The 23129-nt window shown below is 47.6% G+C and overlaps 1 protein-coding gene across 2 annotated transcripts in view; it reads right to left on the bottom strand.

Annotated features, from left to right (window-relative positions):
• SHOX (SHOX homeobox) overlaps window positions 1–17400 on the bottom strand; it is a 56052-nt gene extending 38652 nt beyond the window's left edge. Inside the window, exons 1-2 of one of the 2 annotated variants that reach the window (XM_069204315.1) lie at window positions 16858–17400; window positions 7843–8054 (exon numbers count right to left, since the gene is read on the bottom strand). In XM_069204315.1, coding sequence (XP_069060416.1) covers window positions 7843–8054; window positions 16858–17143 — 498 coding nt within the window. In that variant the 5' untranslated portion in view covers window positions 17144–17400. The remainder of the gene's footprint in view (window positions 1–7842; window positions 8055–16857) is intronic. The other variant, XM_069204313.1, reaches the window with a different exon arrangement.
• Window positions 17401–23129: the final 5729 nt, after the last annotated feature.

The raw sequence follows: 23129 nt of genomic DNA, 5'->3' as shown, positions 1-23129 counted from the left end.
GCTATTTGATCTACAAAGACTCAATTTTAAGGATTTGTCCGAAATAGGACTCAATTGTACGGCTCTGACCGAAGTCTACAAAGACCATGTTGCAAACTCCATAGTTCCCATGGCATTAACCATTCGAAGCTACTGATTAAACGTGACATATAATTGCTCAAACACCACTTGCTGTGACCCACTGAGCTATCTCCCTGCTAGTTAAAAGTACCTGGGTCCTACAGACTCAAGCATTTTAGTCTTAGGCTTTTCAGGATCGTGGTGTCAGGTTAAGGGTTATGGGTGCCCTGGGCAACAGTATTTTGGGGGGCCCTGTTGAGATCAAGTTTGAATTGTATTACTCGTTTTCTGTTAATTCAAGCACTATATGTGAAATATAATCAATAATGAATTATACGGCAGAGGTTGAAAAGAAATGGAATATAAAGAATGTGCTTGCACAGGAGCCTCTGGGAGCTGTGTAGTCTGTGTTATTACCCGCAGTCCACGCCTTAGTTTAGATCCTTTCTTCGAGGTCGCCCCATAGACTATCCTCCAAAGCTGGCGCATTTCTCAAAGAATGCACACATCCGTCCCACACACTTACTGCAGGCCGGGGGCGGACAGTGACCCCGTCAGGTGAGCTGTCCCTCGTTTTCAGAAACACGTTCATGTTCCGCACGAACAACAAAGGCAAATCAGGCGAAGTGTACAAAGGACTAAATTCCACTCTAAAAAAACGCGGTTGTAAAGCTTGTGTCACTAGAGGGAAGGGAAGGGACCGTATTATGTTAGTGGATGATTAAGAAGGCGGGAAGAACTGTGGTTTGCACAGGACGGGGCAAAAAGGTAAATTTGCTGAGATCTGTTTTCGTCGCAAGCTATGGCTCAGTGGACTCCTGTTCCCAGCAAAATCCTTTCTATGGCCAAGGGTTCGAATACTGGAGCGTGCAGACAGACTTTCATTTTTCTGCGTCGATAAAATAAATACGAGCCGCTACGATTCAGCGCCAACATACCGCGAGGGGTGAAGGCTCGCTTTACAAATGCACGTTAAAATACTAATTAATTTAGCTTAGTTGTACGGTTTACACCTAGAAAAGCTATTATTACTATTTATGGCCGTGTCATGCCTCCGACATTTGTATGCGTGTGTGTATTATATGGCACACACTATTCTTTTTTTTAATTTAAAAAGTGCGTATTGTTATATTGTGCGCTTTGAAGTTTCTGCACAGGCTCCGGCGCCACTATTAAAGTTCAATGTGTTAGACTTTATAATTGACTCGCGATCGTAATATGCCAGCGAATCCAGCTTTAAAAAAAAAAATGCTACTTTTAATGTGAAATATTTCGTGCTGAACTGTAGGGGGGCGATTTAAATGGAGGGGAGCTTTGGTGGGAATTACAGGAACCCCCAAGGGATAGTGAATTTTGTATGACTCAATAAACTCCCCCTGCCCCAACACAAACGCAAGAAACCGGTAGCTCTACGTTCAGCAAACTCTAGGAGGCCCTCTAAATAATGCGAGGAGCCCTAGAATAGGCTGGTGGAAACCGAGAGAAACACAACTAGTTATGCGGCATGAAAACGCAATATTCGCCGCTCGGTTAAGCGATGATAAATCAAGCGCAGTCCGGGTGCCTTTGCAATTAGCCTCGAATATGAGGCGTACAGCGCAGGACAGAGCTCCAGACAGTTACTTCTTCATTAGGACCCGCGACGTGATTTCCTCCACAAATGCTCTAATCTGATTTCCTCTTGATTTCCATTAGAGACAGTGAATAATGACATTTAATTTAGCGCTGCTCCATAAAGTCGCAGATATTTCGTGGTAATTGAATTACTGCCGGCTCCTCACTCCGGGCTCATAACTTCAAATTAGGCCCCTGACAGCTGGGCGCTGTGGGCTTCCCGGCCCGTTAAAAATACAAGCTTAATAACGACCGCAGCCCAGGCCCCTTTCCAGTGGATAGAAGGCGAATCCGGCTTTAATTAAATCGCATTTCTAGGAGTCGAGTTCTGAACTACGAACAGAAGCACGTTAAACTTCCCACGTACTTACTCTATCGGCCTTTCGTGAAAAAACTATCCATATATATATATATATATATATATATATATATATATTGTTATTATTATTATTATTATTCGGTCTGGTTTGGAAAAGTGATGCTGCAATAATAATTCTTACACTGCTACAAATTTTAAGCTATCTCTGGTACCAAACAGTATCAGTATATGGGTGTATGAGAGACACAGTGCCAGTGCTGAGCTTTCCTTTTACGAAGCAGGTCAAACGAGGTGAGTCGAGACATCGACCCCAAGAATGCATCTTAAGAACTTAAGAACATGGCGGACACCTTATCCTTGATGGGTTCACTATTAACCCTAGTCATCCTATTTTTCTGGCAGGTTCGCATGTGCACTTTGCGCCTTGAAAGTCTTGCCTGCCAGGTGGCCTGGAACTGCCGATAGAAGGGAGACATGGCTCCAAGAAGCTAGGGGCGCTTTGAACATGTTGTGCTAAAAGAACCGTGTCGAGCGTGGTAAACGGTGTATGTGAGACCAGCCTCGAGGAACAGCGGAGAGAAAGGTCGAGAGTGGTATTTCAGCTGTTACCCAAGAGTACACTGTAGTTATTCTTACATCAGATATATTTAAAACCTGCCCCCTGGATGAAGCGACTTGTTTAAGAGCGCTGGCACAGCGGCGAGAGCGCGATTCGAACCGCGGTCCCCGGCGAACAAGCACCAATCACCGCCACGTTTTCACGTGGACGCTCCCCCGTGCGCGAGCCGGGACCCGCAGCGTACAAGATGCGCTCGTGTCCCACCGACGCGGCTCGATAGCAATAAAGGGCTCGGAATTCAATTACAGCCGTTTCTTGGTTATGGAAACCGTACATCAAAGAGGCCCGGGGCTGGGGCAGGCTGCGGCGACGAGCGGCCAGATGTCACGCACGGCAGTGCACCCTGTGAAGGGCCACTCTCCTCCTTCGTTTATGGGGCAGTGGGATCGATGTGGGAAGCACAGGGATCAGTGAGCTTTCAGTGTAAACCGTGCGTCTTCGACAGTGTGCGGCTATTGTCATCTTTATCTGTCACCATTTAAAACGTTTATAAATTATATTTAACCTTCTGATGGTTTATACATCTCCTTAGTGTTTTTTAATTGTGTGAGTCCGTCTGTCAAAGTTCTATTTGTGCATTATCTGTGTGGTGTGTTTCATGCAGCTACTGCGCAGCACCTCGAAGCAGCAGCAAGACTGATCGAGTAGGGGACACGCAGCAAACATCTGCCTTTTGGCGGTGTCTAGGCGTGTTCCTGGCGGCTTTGAGGGTTATCTACTTATCTACTCACGCATCCCTATAGGAAATTAACACTGTCATACACACACGCACCTAGATATAATTTAAGACGATAAGCGTTTTAATGATTCGGGCAGTGCGTGCATCGAAGTTTTCCGTCACTAAGCTTCCTCCAGGCCCAGAAGAAAGTTTAGACCTACATCCAGACCGCATCCACTGTGTGGATAAAAAAATAACATTGAAAAATCCGATACTTTGATATTACATGGGATAATAACAATTATAGTAATAATAACTACAAGAACAATAATAATAAACAAAAATGTTATTATTATTATTATTATATACCGTAATTACATTTTCCCGAGAAATGCATATTTTCTGCGTTCTGATATTCAATATAATGGGAAACTAGGTTTAGGTCTGTAGCTATGTTCATGTTCCTGCTTTTCTGTGCAGCTACTTATTTTCGCATACACTCGCACTTATGTGTCAGTGAGGGTGAAGGAGTGTTTCTGTGTGGTGTGTACGTGTTTCTGTGTAGATCGTATTTGAGTCTCTCTGTGTGTTTATCTGTGTTTGTGTGTGACATAACCTGTATGTGTATTAGAGAGTTTGTGTACGTGGGAGGCTGTGAATATTTGTGTGAATATAAACGTGTGAGACAGAGCTGGGGAGTGTGCGTGTGTGTCTAAGAAAGTGGCAGTATCTGTGTGTGTGTACTTCTGTTTGTATACTCAGAGAAGGGGCGTGAGGGATGGGGTGTCTCGAACGACGGTCCCCGCACCCGCGTGTTTCCAGCACTCTCCCGTCCTGCACCGCGCAGGACGTCCCTCTTTACAAGCCACATGACAATTAGAAGACGATGTATTGGTTTTACTTAATTTCGAAGCCGCGCCAAGGTGACAATGACAGATGTACCGTTAATGGGCGCAGTTATTAAGTGGAGTGATCATATGACAGCGCAGCTTTCCTGGGGCTCACACGACAGTACCGTCGGTGCAGGCTCCTGTACTAGAGCTGCCCCTTGGGCTCCCATGTGCATAACAAACCGAGGGGTGTGCAGACGTGCACACACCGCCTGTTGTTACAGATACCACCTCGCGTCAGAGCACAGCCGGGGGTTTTAACATTAGGAGCGGGCGGCTGGAAACATCCCCACACGTCCCCCCCCACACACACTGCCCTTTGGGTGCCACGTCACAGGGGGTAGATGAGGCAGAGAGGAGAACGGCGCCCCCCCTCCCCCCCCCCCTCCGGCTGCCCCTGCAGTGGGGTGCGGTTGTTTGAGGTCTTCAGACATCTGACAGCACTGAGGGGGACGGGAACCGGTGGCAGATGGGCTGGGTTTAAGTGACAAAAATCCATATGTCTGCCTCTGGGGCAGCGGGGGCCTCCACCCTCCGGCTGCAGATAATCTCTGCCCCCACCCAACCTCCGCCACAACGAGCAGGAAGAGGCGGGGAGACCACAGTCGACCTTTCCCGTGTTCTCGTTCTCGTTCACGTCTACCACCACCCCCCCCCCCCCCCCGCCTCTGTAATGTGCACTGCGAAGGGAATCGATGTGCGCCGGTGATTAATTGTCGATCCTTAAATAGATAACGTCATGTTTATGAAACTCGGAAGTGCGCCGAGACTCGAGAGCCACAGCACAGGTCATCCTCAGGGGGGGCGACAGGGAAGCAATGAGGGCACACATGAGGGTCAGTGGCCAAACGAAACTAGAGGTGGGGGGCTGCAAAGTACCTTGAGGGGGCCGCCCCCTGGACCCAGTCAGGAGTCTGTCTCCCCTGGACAGTGTACTGTGCTGAGAGGGCCCTTTGGAGATCGGCCCACCTCACCGCTGGGGCCTTTGTTTCGCCACTGTGAGGGGTACTTCCTGCCACTAAGCCCGTCCTCTTCTCTCCTCCCTTCTCCTTTTCCCTCCTCCATTCTTTTTTTTTCTCCCTACTTTAACCCCTTTTCCCTTCTCTCCACAGTTTCTCTATGCCCCCTTCTTTCCCACCCACAGTTTCTACCTGCACTGCTCTCTCGCATCATCCCTTTACCCCCTCTCCCTTTATCCACCACCCTATATTTTTCTTTCTTTCCACCTCCGTGCCTCCATTATGAGCTGTTTATTTCAATCTCTCTTCCTGAAATGACGTTATAACACTCTCTTTCGCTCCTCCCTATCCCGCCCCTGTCTAATTGACACTCCAGAAATTTCTGTTTCTCTTTTAATTTCACCTTCTTTGTGTCTGTTTGGATTTATTTTCGCTATATAGTTTTCTTTCTCTCTTTTCCTGCTTCTCTTTCAGTAGGGTTTCTCATCACTTTCATGTCTGTTTCCATCTCTTTCAGTTTGTCTGTAATTGTTTCTATCCCTCCTCTGTCTGTCTCTCTCTCTCACTCCATTCTCTCTCTCCCTGTGTTCTTCTCTTCTTGCCCAGGCTCTGTTTGGCTTCCCCTTGCACTCTCTCTCTGTCTTTCCCACTCATCCTTCTCTGTGTTCTTCTGACCCTGTCGCTTTTAATCCAGGATGATGCCCTAAGTCGACTGGGTATACCCAGATACAGGTTTTGTGCACACTGTGCCACTAGAAAACCTATACACGACTTTTGAGCCCTATTTCGGGAAAAACGGGTCCTGGGATGCTTGTGTTCTGGTTTATGGAGAACCTGGCCTGGCAGTTTGGACTAGACTGTTTCCACTGGAGCAGGGTCAAGACTGATTTGTATATGAGTGGATACAAATTGAGGTGGCATGGTGCGCAAAATAAAGATGGACTGGGATGCTGCCTCGAGCGATTACCAGTGGCTGAGATTAATTCAAGTATTCCACCCATTACTTTTTTGTATACTTCAGTGAAGCACTTATATAAGCACCTGCAGTAGAATGACCACAGCAGTTCAGCCAGGCTTGTTACCCTGAATGAAGTATGTAGCATTGATCCAGCTCCTCACCTGAAACTTCCTTGAAATAACAATCAGTTTACTCACATCATTATTGAACTTGGCTACACTCAATACGCTAGGAATTATTACCAATCTCTCCATGTGTCCTCACCATTCGGGCCAGTAGATGAGGGAAACAGCCAGTATCTAAAGCTATTTACTATCTTTGAGAACAATATTAGTACATCAATGTCTCACAAAGAGATGCAGTGTCCCTAGACTCTGCACACCCATTTTCATGTCCTGTAGTGTATGGAGAGGGCCCTGACACTGACTGGCTGACAGCCTGGCCTAGAAGCTCCATGGAATACAATGTTTGTTATGTAACTACCGCTCTTGTTCAACACTACACCTAACTTTGGACATCACCCTTCAGTAGCTTGGAGTAATAAGCCTGCTTCTCACTTGCACCCAGACCTTAGGCTCCCAAATTCACTGGCTGAGCCCCTCTCTTGCATTAGGTCGCCTTAGGGCTCGAGAAGTTGCGATTAGGGGGTCACAGCCTACTGCACACCTGGTCGAGGCAGCATCAGGCTTTGTCTAAGCGCTCTCTTGAAATGGGTCTTGTGAACATACCGGCCTACTCTTCACAGGCATCAGGACTTTGGGTGGCCCAAGCAGTTGACTGAGATATCCCTACCCCAACTGCTGTGTTGGGCAGGGCCACTGAAATTAGGTGATTCTGCTGCGTTTTTTGGAAAATTATGGGTTTAACTCAGTTGCCACATAATCCAGCATCTGCTGCATCATTTTCAGATTTTACTTTAAAAAAAATATAGGGCTCAGATGGACCAAAATATACTAAAAAGGTAGCAACACACTGCAGCCCAGTGGAAGGACCTGCTCAAAGATGGCTGACCATCTTTCAGTATCTTATTGCAGCATACAGGTGCTAAAGTGTTACTAATGAGATGAATACTTTGCTTGGACAGTGTTAATATAGGTAATACAATAATGAAGCAATACCATCACAAAATACACCACATTATGCTGCATAATTTGCCGCTTCTTGACGCCTAATTTAGTCAACTCTGCTGCATAATTTGATCCTCTCCTGCCCATAATTCCAGTGGCCTTGTTAGGGTCCTTGAAGTGGAGTTTGTAGATTCAATGACCTGCTTCTCACATGCAGCACGACCTCGGTCGGACCAAGCCGCTAGCAAAGCCACCCCCTCCCCCCCCAATATCAGTGTTAGAGTTCTTGAAGTGGGTTTGTGGTGTGGAGCCCTACCTCTCACGGGCACCACGATATCTCGCCCCCAGCATGAGGCTAAGCTCTCCCCTCACCTCAGAGGACGTGGTAGGGCTCTGGGGGCCAGGACCCTCTGCCTGACTGAACTCAAGCGGCATCAGCTTTTGTCTAAGCTCCCCCAATAACTCGACGTTGAAATTGGGTGTTTGGGTACAGTGGCCCTCAAGGTCACTGTGACCCCGGCCGCTGGCTAAGGTTTCCCCCAACACCACACCCATAGGTCAGTGATAGAGAGGGATAGAGACCGAGGTATGGCCTACTCCTCACTTGGACCGAGCCCTGGACAGCCTTAGCACATGGATCAGACCCCCAGTCCCCAATAGCTCTGTGGGCGGAGGCTGGGGCGCCGCCTGCTCCTCACCTGCACCCGGGCCTCGGAGAGCCCCAGCAGCTGGCTCAGCTCCTCCCGCATGAAGGCGTCCGGGTAGTGCGTCTCGTCGAAGAGCCGCTCCAGCTCGTTCAGCTGCTCCAGGGTGAAGTTGGTTCGGCTCCGCCGCTGCTTCAGCTTGGTCTGGCCGTCTTCGTCCTCCGACTTCACGTCCTCCCGCTTGTCCTTACTGCACTCGTAGATGCCTGCAAAAGGGGAAATGATGAGAAACACAGGCCTCGCTCCACTCCTTGCAGCAAAAGTTGTTTTTTACGTCACTGTGGCCTAGTCTTTGTACCATAGTGTGTCCTAGCCCTGTGACGCTGTCTTAAGCATGCTCTACCCTGTGTTCAGCGAATTTACCACACTCTGTCTCGCTGCTGTTTACCCCTCTCTGCCCTGTGCACTGTCTTCCATACTCTACTCCTGTGTGTATTTTATAGCGTCTGAAGTGTTGTCTTGCCTACAATCCTATCTATTTTTCATGCGTCACAGGCAGCTTCAGTTTGTGCTTATCATATGTTGACCCATCTCCGTATTTACCTCCTTCTACCCCCTCCCATTACATACCACACTTTGCCCCTGCGCGTGTTTATAACTTCCAGAGTATTTGTCTACACTCTTGTCCAATATGTCTGCTTCACACGCAGCCTCAGTTCGTGCTCACCACATTTTGCCCTGTCCCAAAGTGTTTACCAAATTCTCGCTTTGTTTACCACACCACCACCTGCTCTTGCTTATCACACCCACCAGCTACATTGTTTGTTCTCCTACACTCTGATCTAGCCTTCTCTGTCACAAGCTGTCTCGTTTTGTGTTTACCACATTTTGCGCAGGCTCCCTGTATTTACCACACTCTACAGCTGTGTGTTTAATATGCTTATCAAATACTCAGATTTTCCCAAATGTGTTTACCGCACTTCATCCCAGTGTGTTTCCCACACTTTGCACCTGCCCGCCGAGCTTTTAAAACTCTGCTCAAGCCTGTGTTTGGCCCTCTTCCCCTGCCCCGAGTGTCTACGAGACTGCTCTACACTGCACGCAGTACACTCTGACCCCGCGTGTCTTCGCCACACTTAGCCCTGCATTGCCACGCCCAGTCCCAATGTTTACTTAGCCACACGTTGATCTAGTGTGGGTCTACCACACGTCCCCCAACGTGTACTTACCGCACCCTGTCCCGTCCCACACCATTTTACCACACTCGGTCTCAAAGTTTGGCGGGTCACACTCTAATTGGTTGAATCTACAATGCCTATCATCTGCGAGTGTTTGTGTTTTGTTATTATTCTTTTTTTTACCAGAGTCTGCCCCTGACCAAGTGTGTGTTTACTAGTCTGCCCCTGACCAGGTGTGTGATTACCGCAGTCTGCCCCTGTCTCAGTGTGTTTACTGCAGCCGCCCGTCCCAGTGTGCGTTTGGCACAGTTTGTCCGTGCATCTGCCTGTCGTGTGTTTACCATAGCCTGTCCATGTCTCTGCCTCATTGCCTGCTTACACAACATGCCCCTGCTCCAGGGTGTGTTTATCGCGACTTGTCCCTGTCACGGTGTGTGTTCACCGCAGTCTGCCCAAGTGTGTGTTAACCACAGTCAGCCCTTGCCTCTTTCCCAGTGTGTTTGCTACAGTCTACCCCAGCGCGTGTCCGCCACAGTCAGCCCCTGTCCCATTGTGTATACCACTGTCAGTCTCAGTCCTAGTGTGTTTACCACAGTCAGTCTCATCCCCAGTGTGTTTACCACAGTCAGTCTCCGTCCCAGTGTGTTTACCCGTGTCACTCTCGGTCCCAGTGTGTTTACCCCAGTCAGTCTCATACCCAGTGTGTTTACCACAGTCAGCATCTGCCCCAGTGGTTTACCAGTGTCACTCTCAGTCCCAGTGTGTTTACCACGGTCAGTCTCATCCCCAGAGTGTTTTCCACGCTCCGCCTCTGTCCCTTTCCCAGTGCGTTTGCCACAGTCTTCCCCAGTGTGTGTTAACCACAGTCAGCCCCTGCCTCTCTTCCGGTGTGTTTCCCACAGTCTGACCTACTGTGTGTTCCCCGCAGTCAGCCCCTGTCCCAATGTGTTTACCACAGTCAGTCTGATCCTCAGTGTGTTTACCACGCTCCGCCTCTTTCTCAGTGTGTTTACCACAGTCTGCCCTACGAGTGTTCACCAGTCTGTCCCTTTCTCAGTGTGTGTACCCCGGCCAGCCTCAGTCCCAGTGTGTGTTCACCAGAGTCTGCCTCAGTGTGTGTTACCCGCGCTGTCAGTGTCTGTTTTGGGAGCAGCGCTCGGGGGCACACGGGGGACACAGCTCCGTGCTCCAGTGGTACCTCCCCGAGCGGCGGCAGCTGCTGGCCCAGTCCTCAGACCGTGGGAATGCAACAAGCACTGGTGCTCGCAGGGTAACCGAAAGCTCTCCGGGCCGGTGCCTGGAAGCCCCACAGCGAGGAGGGAGAGACCACCGCTGCAGGCAGAGCGTCAGCCACCAGGCAGCGAGTGCTGGGGCGGAGAGGAGACAACTGGGCAGGGGCGGGTGCCTCTGTGTCCCGCTCTTTCTCACGCTGTCTCCGTCTCCCACTGTATGCCATCCTCTAGACAAGTAACGCAGGACGGAGCCTTCTCTATTGTCCGATTATCTTTAAGTCTGCCCGTCTCTCCCAGCTTCGGTGTCTCTCACTGCCCCTGTCAGAGCGCTCTCGGGGACTCCTATAATCAGAAAAACAAGAGCTGACTCTATTGTCCGATTCTCTCTAAGGTTGCTTCGGTCGCCCCCTGCCCGTCTTCTAGACGCTGTCTCCGACAGTTTCCGGCCACTCCACTTCTGCCTCGCGCTGCGCCTTGAATTCTGTTTCTCTTCTCTCGGCGCCTTCTAACTCTTGCACTCACTCTCTCGCTGCCTCTCCCTTTTACTCCCCATCTCCCGACGTCTCTCCGATTTTAACTCGGCCTCTCGTTGTCTCTCCTCTCAGTTCTGCCTCTCGCTGCTCCGGCCCTGTCTCTCCAGGCCTCCATCTATCTTATTCTATTTTTCTGCCTCTCGCTGCCTCGGATTGCCTCACTTTCCTTATCTGCGCCCAGCGTGTCAATATCACATGATGTCATTATATACAAACACACCGTGGGCTTCCCTGACACGCGCTCCTCCGAACCGAAGCACAAACACAACTCCCCCACTTATTGTCTTTTATTGTGTTATTTTTTATTTTAACATTGCTGCATATTTTGGTCAGACCTGGATTTTAGGGAACACCTGAAACGGGAGTACTGTTAGTGCAGAAAACGAACACGTTACCTGCTCGCCTGATTCCGTACCCTAGACTAATCGAATATATAAAATAAACAAAGACCACATAAATAAGTTGATCCCTACAAGTATAAACTTTTTCTTTCGTAGAAAAGAACATGTAGTGTAGGTAAGTGCGAAGGTAAGAGTATGTACATTTGTGTTATAACTGTAATCACTATTATTTCTCCTGTGATGTATGTGTCTGTGTGCTTATTACTATAAGTAAGATGTTTACGTGTAATAGTGTCTATATTATTAAGAGAATTGTTGCTTTATTTATGTATGGGCGCCTAGAGGCTCAAATGCCACACATTGTAAATTGCAGAAAACTGAAAAACATTCTGCGTGAAATCAGAGTGGAAGCTCTCAACTGAAGTGTTCACCTGAGGGTTAACCTTTAACAACCTCACTTTGTGTGAAGTAACATTTTTACCCCGCTTTCTGCATAGGTGGGGATGTGCGGATAGCGCAGGCCGCAGACATTCTGGCGTAAGTGACAGAAACCAGCGCCAAGAGATCCCGTCTCACCAGCACCAAAGGGGAACATGCGGCTCTGCCCCGGGCATGCTACTGCTATGAACAGAGCAGGCCGTCGGTGCCCAAGCTAAAGTTTATGCCTAAAAATACAATTATTCCCTTCTTTAATACTTTTTGCTGGAATAACTGCACATTGCATGCCATGGCAGCGCACGCATACACTTTGTACTTAATTTAGATGTGGGAGGTGCTTTAGGAAATCAGAATTATAAGTAAGCCACAGGTCGTTTTTGAAATATTTCTCGCATCGTCGATGAAGCTTCGAGGCTCATCTGAGTTTCTCAAAATTGTGCCATCGCGGCCTATACTCTCAATTGTTCAGTCTGCACATGCATCAATTCCAGATTTTGATCAATGCTCATGTGACCCTCAAAATAAATACAACAACGAGATATATTTTACCTAGTTTTGTCCTCGTCAGGGGTAGTAAGCGCTATACAAATACAATTTAAAAATATAACTGAGTTGAACATACAACGCAGTCCAGAGAACTATTTGTTAGGTATTTACGTTTGTAATGTATGGCTTTTTTTATTAACATTCTCTCACAAACAAATTTCTGCGTGTATTAATGTGACTAATGATTTTATGGACGGCTTCCCCGTTTCTAGAGGCCGGGGCTACAGGAAAGGACAGTTAGTGAAGACGTGTTAATTGTGACATACGCATTCGGAAAATATTGTGCGACGAAGACGCACATTTTATGTACAGACTCAAAGTGCTAACTGAATTAACAAAAGCAGCTCGATCTTTCTAACACTTAACAGCAACAAAACATGATACTTTCGCAAACTTGGATACAAAAAAAAGAACAAAAGAAGCCAGATGCTATTTGCAGTATATATTGCCAGAAGGAGCACAGTGTTTTGAGCACGGTATGAAAGCAGACATTCTGTACACAGGATGGAGAAGAATGTACTGAGGCATAACTATCTTTTGAAGACTACGCACGAAAACACGCAGACAAGTGTGTTTAATCTATGTATGTACTGGTAGGTGGATAGACAGTCCCGAGCTGCTTCGTATAAACGCAGTTCTCTCTCTATATATATCAATATATATACATACATGCATATATTCTCACTATATATATATATATGTATATATAGAGAGAGATTCATGTATGTATCTGTGTATACATATATACACACACACACACACAGACCCACAGACTGAGAAAAGGTGCATGAATTACCTATGTTTATGTATACACCTAAGTGTATGTGGGCTATATACTCTGTAAAACCACACAAATGCTAGGAAGTTGATAGACAAGTCCTGGAACAGGAACACAGGCGCGCGTGTGGGTGTGTGTGCACGTGAATAAGTCACTGTGTCTATTTAGGTAGACATTAACAGATGGATGGGCATACGCCACTGCTCTCTATGAACTCACCAATGTATAGCTATATGTGTAAATGTACGTGGGGAGAGAGATGGGTATGCGTAAGTAAATGTACATGGTCCAAAATCGCAAAAAATAATTTGTAAAAAAAAAAATGTCGAGCCTAAAATACAGCCTGCAAAAGTGTCTCTCTGAATATATTTTGACTTGTATTTATTTAATAAATTCGGACCAACTCTATTTCTTACAATTTTCTTTCAGGGTTTATTTGCTGTTCTAACTCCAATCCTCGCCCTTCAGAAGGCAAGTTCTTGATAGTTGATTTAGGTGAAGCTTGAAATTATTTCATGGAGAATCGTATGATTTCGGGAGTCTGTTATAGTGACTAATCACACGTGTTTTGTAGCGAATATTTTCAAATACTACCTATCTATTTAATAATGTGTATGAGGGTACATTCATTCATTCTACTTTCTATCTCGTTCTCTCTAGAAATACAATATATATATGCTGAAACCCTGATAAATTAACAAACTTTCATAAAACAATATAGACACGAGGTGAGAGCACTGCATTTAGCAACCCTTGTTTATGCAAAAACACCCTTACAAACATACACATATACAAACACACACGCATACATAGATATACGCGCATAGGTATATATTTACACACACACACTCATACATATATACGCACACATGTATATACACAAACAAACATATATTTACACACACACACAAACATATACATGCATATATATATATATATATAGTATATCTTCTCTGTTTCCATATCTATATGCGCACGTGCATATAAAGAAAGCGTCATGGTATAGACATCTGTGCACGAGTATGCGTGCATGCGCATCTGATGCTCCCGGAAGCGGTGTAGTGCTGTACTCTAGCTGGTGTTCGGGTGCATATTGCCCTTGGGCCGGCTGGTGCCTTTACACGGCAGGAGTGACCTTGTCCCTTCGCTTCCTCTCCCCGGATGGACCGTCCCCGGATCAGAGATCAAGGCTGGCCAAGGGAGACCGGGTGCCGAGGGAGCTGTCTCCCTTCAGGGCGCCTTGTGAGTGGAGATCACACCAGGGAGTGCAGTGGCTTGGGATATGCTGCCCACGTGCCACTGACAAAATCATTATATTGATGGAAATCATGACCTTTGACCTCTCCGTCCCCTGAAGCGCACTCATCGAGTGCATCAGTGAGAGGAACTGCTGGACTGCCGGAGAGCAGAAGCGCGCTGGAGGAGCGGCCGGGAATCTGGTGGGTGAGACTCTCCCAGAGGCACCCGGGTGCGGCAGGCCCTGAACTCACGGCTCGGAGCGGAGAAGGGAGCCTCCACTGTGGGGTGCGCGGGTGACAGCGAGATTGTGTTTTACTGTAAACCTGGGGGGAGGAGGGGTCTGCTCCCCAACAGGGCCTAGTGCAGCAGCCACCCCCCTCCCCCCCACCAAGAGTCCAAAGTCTACAGAGTGAGGTGAGGACTTCACCTACCACTAGACAGGCCTGCTGCCATAACACACTTCACAATGTATTCGTGTGTTTGTGATACTGGAGTGCCATTAAATGTCTGTCTGCGTTTGTGTCTGCTTCACAAGTGCCTAAGAGATAGATAGATAGATAGATAGATAGATAGATAGATAGATAGATAGATAGATAGATAGATTGTCTGCTTTTCTATAACTGTTAATATATATATTATGAATAAGATGTCTGGAATTATGCATTGTTTATGGGAGCAACAGATTAATTTAGAACAATTCAGTGCCATCCATTTACCTACCTATCCAATCCATCTATCTAATATATCCATCTTTCTGTATATTAAAATATATCTCATCCGGTCGCCTATGTTTTTATCTGTGCTTTACGTAGTAGCTAAGTTCTTTTATCTATCAATCTACGTATTTTTCTACCTACCTTTCTATCCATCCAAATCTTTATGCATAACAAAGCCCGCCTGTTTACTGTTTAGCGCTCTGAAGGTAAGGTAAAATGTTACCTAGCGCTTCATTTAAAATCTAAATTAAAACAAATAATATTGTGAGGCTGTGCTTTGTGTGCACCATAAGGAGTTAGAGTGCTTTTCTGTGTGTGTTTGTGCGTTTTCCCTTGCACACGTACCCACGATCATATTTATACTGGTTTATCGTGTCCAAATCTCATTAACCTTCTCCCCAGTGCACGCCCTGCGCTGCCGTGGAAAACAGTATTCAACCTTCCCTCTGCTTTAATTTACAGGGCCAGAGCCATTCATCCAAACCCCTTGATCTAGAAGAATTTCGCTGTTTCAATTCTTTTCTGTCAACTGAAATGGGCACTCGTTTTTCCCAGCACAAGGAGTCTGCGCAGACCTCCGAAAGGTTGCAGCGTTTGAAATGCAAATGTCCCGTCAGAGCGCAGGACTCCGCGCCATCCACACTCCCTCACTCAAATTGGAAACAGTTCCTGTATCTGCGCTGTGAATGGGAAAAACAGCCGCCGACACATCTGTGTGTTGTTACCCTGGGTCCCGGAAAAAGGAGCCAACCGCTGCACAGGCTGGGAAATTGTTTCAAGAGTTAAAACAAATTATAATAATAGTTAAAAATAATAATTCTCAAAGTACAAGCAAGCTCGCTATTCCTTGAAATTCAGTACACGGATAACCCCCTCCAAGTGAATTAGAGAGCGAATAAGTCTTTTGAGCCTGGATACAGGAAGTGCAGAGGGCTGCTCGTCTGTAGGTCTAGGCTAAATGCTAAAGCGCCCAGAGGAGATTTAGTGGATAGTGTTGTGCGCTATCACATATGCCAACGCTTCCAATTTAGGACTGATACTCGCTTTATGTAACTTGTCCTACGTCCACCCTCCTAAAACAACCCTCAATCAATGCAAATGCTTGGGAAACAAAACAGCACCACGTAATGTTGCCATAGAGGCGCTACACAGACCGCTCAACTTTTTTTAAAAAAATGTAGCATCCATTCATTGTTAAGGCAATTTCATGTCGAACTACAAAACTCAAGAAACGTATGAATTGTTGAGGTGCAGTTGTGGGCAGGGGGTTGGCCGGATAGCTACAGTTACTCTGAAAGTGTATATTCCGGCGTAATATTATGTAACCAGTACAGTGGGTGCGACAATATGATATCGATGCTGTGTGGGTTATGTTACGTGGTGTTACCATGGCGCTACACCGCATACTGTGAAACTGCTCGACGTTGGTACTCTGTGGTTACATTGTGCCGGTACCATGCTGGCGGTGACAGGCTGTGAGTGGTAATGGCAGGTGGCATTGCAGGAGTGATACCGTCGGTCATGCTGTGGGCTGATACTGTGCAGGGAATACTGTGGAGGTGAAAATGTGGGATGAGAATACACAAGTGCTGTTGTGAAGGGGATAGTGTGGAATAAGATTGCGTAACTGGTGATATGGGGGCAATAGTGGGCGAAAATAATGAGGAGGGTGTCTTGTGGGGGAATAAAGTGGGAGGGTGCAGTAGAAGCCATGCTGTGCACGCTACGATAGGGTGGAAAGATAATGTGGGCCGATATGCAATGCTGATGTGTATATGCGAAACAGTGGAGATGATGTGCTATCTAGTCCTAGCGCCACGAAGCCCTGTGGGTATCCATAGATGTATGTGTATGTGAGGTTATTTTTTAGAGGTGGTAATGTGTAGGTGTTAAGATTGACTGATAGGGTGAAGGTGATACTGTGGAGAGGAGCAGGTGAGACTTTCATACATACGTGATACTGTGAGGTAGGGTGTCCTCCAGATGATATTGTAAAGTTGGAAGTTCCCCCTGCACCTCCCTGCATACCACACTCCCTCCCCCGTGCCGTCCACAGCTGTCCTCTTACCTTCGGAACCCCCCCTGCCGAAGTCCTTGAGCTTGTCCCGCTCGGACTCGGGAAGCTCCTTGAAGAGGGGGCAGTGGTGCGCGCCTCCCTCGGTGGGCTCCTGCGGGCCGCCGTCCTCGGGCCCCCCCAGCTCTCGGGCCCGTGCTAGGCCAGTCTCCAGCACCTCCCGATACGTGATGCCATCCTTTCGACCGGCAACAGGAGTGCAGCCGACACCCAGCCCCCCCAAACCCTCCTTGCTCTTCTGGTCGAAAGACTTGGAGACGAAGGCGGTGAGCTCCTCCATGGCCACGCCGGGCAGTGCGAGCCCGGACCCCTCTCCTGCGTCCTCGGTTGGACCGGGCCTCGCTTTCCTCCTCTCCTCTTTTTTTCTAGGGGGCGGGAGCGTTTTATTGGCGCACGTCCGAGCGGGGCTCTGCGGGCTGAGATCACTCCTGCTGTTATTTATGCCTCTCAATTTTTGAGAGCTCACTATATATACGCGGCCACCTCGGCCCAACCCCCAGCCCTGCCTGTCTCCGGCAATTACCGCAGCCCGCAGCCAGCAGCTATCTCTCCCCTCCTCGGCCAGGCAATTGGCTCCCCTCCTCACTTCATCACGCCCTGCAGTCCAGGGCCCCTGCTTGGGTGGGAGGTGAGGCAGACACACCAGCAAGGAACACCACAGTGGAAAACTTATGAAGAGGCGGGGCGAACTCTGCCTCCGCCCACCCCGCACCAAAATCAAGCATACAAGCCTTCTACAAATATACGAAAGTAAAAAAAAAAACATACACATGAAAATAATAATACTAATAAACAAACACAACAGGCCAACCAGGCCATTTATTCAAGAAAGGTGAGAGTTGGCGGAGGGTTTTAATAGTGAAATCAAAGACTAAAAGAGTGCGCCTGAAAGTAGTAACAGCAAAATAACTCCCACCTGAGCCTTCATTGCCAAAGCAACTGGGAAAGGGGAGCAACGGCTGCATCCCTAAAAATGGCTACTTTGTATTCTATAAATAATTGAATGCTAAAAGAAAATCAGAGCTGTTGCTCCCCACAAAACACACACATAGGAAAGAAGTATAACCTTGTTATGTAGAAAAATAATGTAACAAAATGAAAAGCAAATCAAATACCACCACACACAAAAAATGGTGGTTTGGAAGAATAAGTCCAAATAAAGGTGAAAGACACCCTCACCAGATCTATATCCATTCTGTGAATGCTGAAATTGATAAAATCCAGAGTACACCCCACATTTCTCAGAAATGGGCACATAGGAACGAGTATTAACCTCAAAAACTTGAAAGGGTCGCGGCAAACCAGAATCCATCTAAAGTCAAACAAGTGAAGGGGTGTAGTTATATGATGAATGGAATAAAAGGTCATCTCCTCGCCCAAAAAGAGTAATAGACAAACAAGAAGCCTCTAAACATTAGAATGGAGCACTGAGCAAGACAACCCCCACCCCCCAAAACAAACACACACACGAAAGGGATCTCTTTAGATACGGGCCCGCACTGCTTTGGGCCCGGTGGGCTGGCATCGATCTGGATCGGATCCTTAGGGCGAGACGCCCCTAGTTAATAGTCTGTGTCTCTCATAATCCACTCCCGCCCCGGGACTGACAGCTATCACGGGAGCAGCGGATCGATGCTCTCTGGAAGCCGAGAGATAATTGATAAAGAATGAGGGGGGTGTCGTAATCCTACCTGTTGGCTCGTAAAAGGGAATCCGTGGGATTAATTAGTGAGTCAAGTGCACCTCTGAGGTACCCAACCCATCCCTTTCATGGAGGGAGATGTCCTGCGAGTCCAGTCCTGCCGCAGACAGGCGGGCTGGAGTGACTGCCAGTTGCGCGTTGTGGTTGCGCGGAATCTTAGCGCGACGCGTCAATAACAGCGGATGAAAGTGACACTTCAAAGCCGCGGTCTCGGGAACGGAGGAGCCTGCTTAGGGAAGGACGTCGCCGTTCCCCGCACGTTCCTTCCTTTGTTTATAAACACCGAGCAGCAGTAAGGGCTATTAAACACGCCTAAACGCGCTCACCGGTCTCCATCATGCTACTCCGCTGCTAATTTTAATGTAATTGAAATTATTAATGTTAATTGCAAAGTGTTTCTAACTGCTCCTAGGAAAATTCTCAAACGCAATGCCACTTAATTTTGATATCATGTAATTGGCGACATGTGTGTGAATGCCACTACACTTGTGCAAGATGATGTCACTTACACGAACAAATGCTAAATTATATTGGGTTGAGGTCCATCCACTGAGAACAATCTCGTGTTCTATTCCAGCAGCATCTGCCTGGGTTTTTGGGCGAAGCCTCTTAGTAAAAACCCTAAAAGAGATTGTGTAATTTGGCTTTCCGGGTTTGGGAAGAATATAATTTATTTCCCTGTGCATTTATGAACGGTTGCAGAGGGGGTCGCTTTGGTGCGTTTGTGATCCCATCATCCCGCTCAGTCCAGTGTGGAGTGGCTGCGCACGGAGCCTCAATGCTTCATCTTGTGATTTTTGACAAGGTGAGAGCCGCCCTCGGCCGTGCGGGCAGCAGTTGTTTCCTTCCCCCGGATGCAACTAATAGCTTCACACGTGATCTGAACACCGAAGAATAATGGCCCGAATGTGCACAATTAATGAGACGGGGGCAGGGCCTGCTCGGGAGGCGCATGGATCGGTGACAGCACTTAATAAGACTTTGAAACTGGGGAGCAGGGTTAGAGTCTCAGCTCTTTCTGAGCAAGGTTGGAGTCTCAGCTGTGATTCTGGGCAAATCTCTGAATCTCCCAGCCCCTAACCCCCCAAAACTGACCTTTTGTAAGGTGATATGGTGCTCATGCAAAGCTCTCCAATGCCCCTAGGCCGTATGCCTATGTAAAACTGCAAATAAATAATAAATGAATAGCTTCAAAAACAAGGAATTGTGTCCCTTGTGCTCGATGTGCAAGAAATTGCGGTGTAATGGCACCGATTACTACTTTGTAAGGTTAATCTAGCGCCCACTGCCAGTGACTTCATGTAAAATGATGCACATCCATCCCCTACAGAATGTGTTGAGGGTCCCTGATCATCCCATATCCCACAGGTGTGCATTAGGTTTGGGCTGAATGTGGCCCCCTGAATGTTTGGGGGCCTCTTGAAGGGTTGGGACCCCCTTGCATCTCAGGGACCTGTATACGCCCCTGCTGTTCCCATTTAAAGCACTTGGGCTCATATTTATACCTTTTTAGCGCCGCATTTGCGTCATTTTGTGATGCAAAAGCAGTGCAAACTTACAAAATACAAGTGTATTTTGTAAGTTTGCGCTGATGTAGTGTCAAAAAACGACGCAAATGCGGCTAAAAAAGTATAAATATGGGCCTTGGTTTAATGTCTAGGGTGCATGTGAAACTAGATTCACACTCGAAACCCATGGTACTTGAAGACAGACGCTTTTCGCTGACCACTAAGGCCCATATTTATACTTGTTTTGCTCCGCATTTGACCAATTTGCTTTTTTTGACCAAAAGCGGAGGAAACTTACAAAATATAATTGTATTTAGTAAGTTTGCCCTCAAAAAAAGACGCAACTTCGGCGCAAGAAAAGTATAAATATGGGGCAAAGTGCGCTTTCCACAAGCAGTCTCCGTTTAACTCTTGGTCTGGCATTTCCACCGTCCTAAGGTGACAGAGGAACAAGTAATCGGCACGGCAAGGATGAATCTGGCGATCGGTGCTGCGGATTCACTGCTGGTCCTGCCTCTGCAGGTAGCCTACGGCTCTACGCGGCCTCGCTCCTCCTTTCATCCAGCTCAATGCCCTCTGTGTGACTGGAGAGGCAGGCTCGTGCTCCTGTGAAGGGGGGTATGCGTGGACAGCACCCCCTGTGTAGGGATTCGAACGGGTATTCGAAATAGTTTGATGAAGGAAGGGGCACCTATCCCATGGACTCTAGGAAAGCTTGTCATCTGCTGCTGGCACTGACACCGTCTTCTCTTTCTGTGCATTTTCTGGCCCTCTCAGGATTCTCTGCTCTGTCAGCTGCGGTGGCATCTTTAGCCCATGGGCGGGGGGTGAGCGCAGACTCTGGCAAGGTCGCGCCACGCTCGTCAAAGCGGCCCTGCATGTTTCCCATAAATGATAAAATTCTGCGCCACTCTCTAAAATAATGCTTCTTCTTTCCGCAAGAGATAAAGTGAGTGCATCCTTCAACTCTCTTTTAGAGGGGTTGGACTTGCGACGCTGCTACCTCTAAAAGTCACAGGGTTGTTTTTTCCCCCCCCAGCTGTTACCCTCAACACCCCGGAACCTCGGACAAGCCCTTTGCCGCTGATTCAGTTCTTGTTGCAAAGCGAGGCCCACGTTACTCTCACTTGCCCATTAATCGCCCTGAGCTTTACTCTAACCCCAATAACTGCGAAGTGAAACATTCAGGGGGGAGGTTTTTCTTCCCTCATTAAATTAAGCAGGTCGCTGTGCCTTGGACTGTCGGGAGCGGCCGTTACGCCACCTCCCGCGCGGTCGCGTGTTTTACTGCAGCAGAGTAAATACTGCCAGCTTTATCGGCGTTTCATTGCCCACGACGAGCAGTCATCATTTCTGGAAATATGAAGTGTGCGCGTTAGTAGATTAACGTCTAAGGCTGCTTGATGCAAATATGAAATATCGGGGAAAGCCAGGAAGCTCGAATGGAAACCAACAGTGTAACGTTCCTCAGAAGTGATTTCAGTCAGGATGTTTTAGCGCTCTAGTGACGTGTGAAATATTTCATATGTGCTTGGTCTAACGAGAATGCGTTCAAATTAACATTAATTCAACAACGGGCGAGCTGTTTATGAATATACCTATTGAGAGGTGCTTATGTCGTGTCTGTGGTAAGAGAAATAGTGAATTTTATTATCACAATGCTATTTAGCTAGGCAATCTTAAAGTGGTCTTACAAAGGAAAACAACTGGTCGCAAACTCAGAACGAGTATTTAATGAGACTTCATCTCACCTCAAATATTTAATCAATTGTGCCCCGCTTCTAATTAAATTCCCGCGTTTACAATTTCTATCCAGAAAAAGCATGAGGTACGCAGATTCGCTCAGTTATGTGCGATATATTTTCATCGTTGAAGGAGAAGGGGGTGTTTAGATAGTAGGGCTTTACTTTTGTGAGGTGTGGCCCACAACACACACAACGTGAGTAAAGAAATAGCATGTTATATTCCACATGTGTGTGTCCATAAATGTATGTGCCCGTATACTATGAAAATATTTAGAAGGCTCAGGTCTCACTAACTGGAGATTTTATGATTGGGTGCTAATATACCTTGTTTGTTAATAAACACATTCCTTGCCTGACTTGATAAGTTCGAAAAGAACAGATAATTGACGGAATTCTGAACAAATCAAACGTTCACCCCCAGTTACAGATTTGGATTTAATCCATCTTTTTTTTGCTCACCACACTGCCCCAGTTTGAACCCAGTCATATGCAAATCAGTCCTGATCCCGCTCCCCATGGGAACAGTCCAGTCTGAACTGCCAGGCCAGGTCATCCCTGGACTAGAAACAAGCATCCTGCGACCGGTTTTGAGGTATCACCCCTCATTAGCCAGGCTAGCTTGAATCCAATGCACAGTGAGCACAGGGCCCACATCTGGGCATATCCTTCCCACTTACGGCTAAATCATAAAGAACAGACGATGGACAGAATGCTGCACAAACCAAACATTCACCCCCGTCCAGATCTGGGCTTAATCCATCGTTTTTTTGCTCACTTAGCCAACCGTGCTCAATATGCCACCAGATTTAAGCTGTGGCCAGGCCATGCATCTAAGACCCGCATGATGCCAAACCCACTCAGCGCATGGCCTTTGGGCGTGGGCAGAATCACTTCGGCTGTAGGGCCTGAATCCTGCACCCTGTGGGAAGCCAGTACCCATGCCCATGACTTTAGGCCATACAGAGCATGAGGTTGGCCTCAAAGCATGGCCTTCAGCCAGGCCCTGCACCCAACCCACCTCTTCAGCCAGCCAGTTCCCCCACCGTGCATGGCCTTTGGCTGTGCAGAGCATTGGGTTGGAAGCATGGCCTGGCCTGTGGCCAAGCCATGCATCATACACCTGCAGGTTGCCAACAATATGCTGTGCATAGCTTATGACCACATGCAGCATGGGGTAGGCTGCAGGGTCTGGGCTGCATTCAAACCCTGCTTTCAACCCTGTGGGCATCCAACCACTCTGCCGCACATGGCATTTGCTCATGTGCAGCATGAGGGTGGTCCCTGGATGCCAACCCTACACTGCACACAGCT

The sequence above is a fragment of the Pleurodeles waltl genome, chromosome 8 (assembly GCF_031143425.1).
Source record: "Pleurodeles waltl isolate 20211129_DDA chromosome 8, aPleWal1.hap1.20221129, whole genome shotgun sequence".
Classification (NCBI taxonomy): domain Eukaryota; kingdom Metazoa; phylum Chordata; class Amphibia; order Caudata; family Salamandridae; genus Pleurodeles; species Pleurodeles waltl.
Note: the sequence above shows the minus strand (reverse complement) of the source record. Positions and strands in the feature narration are given on the sequence as shown.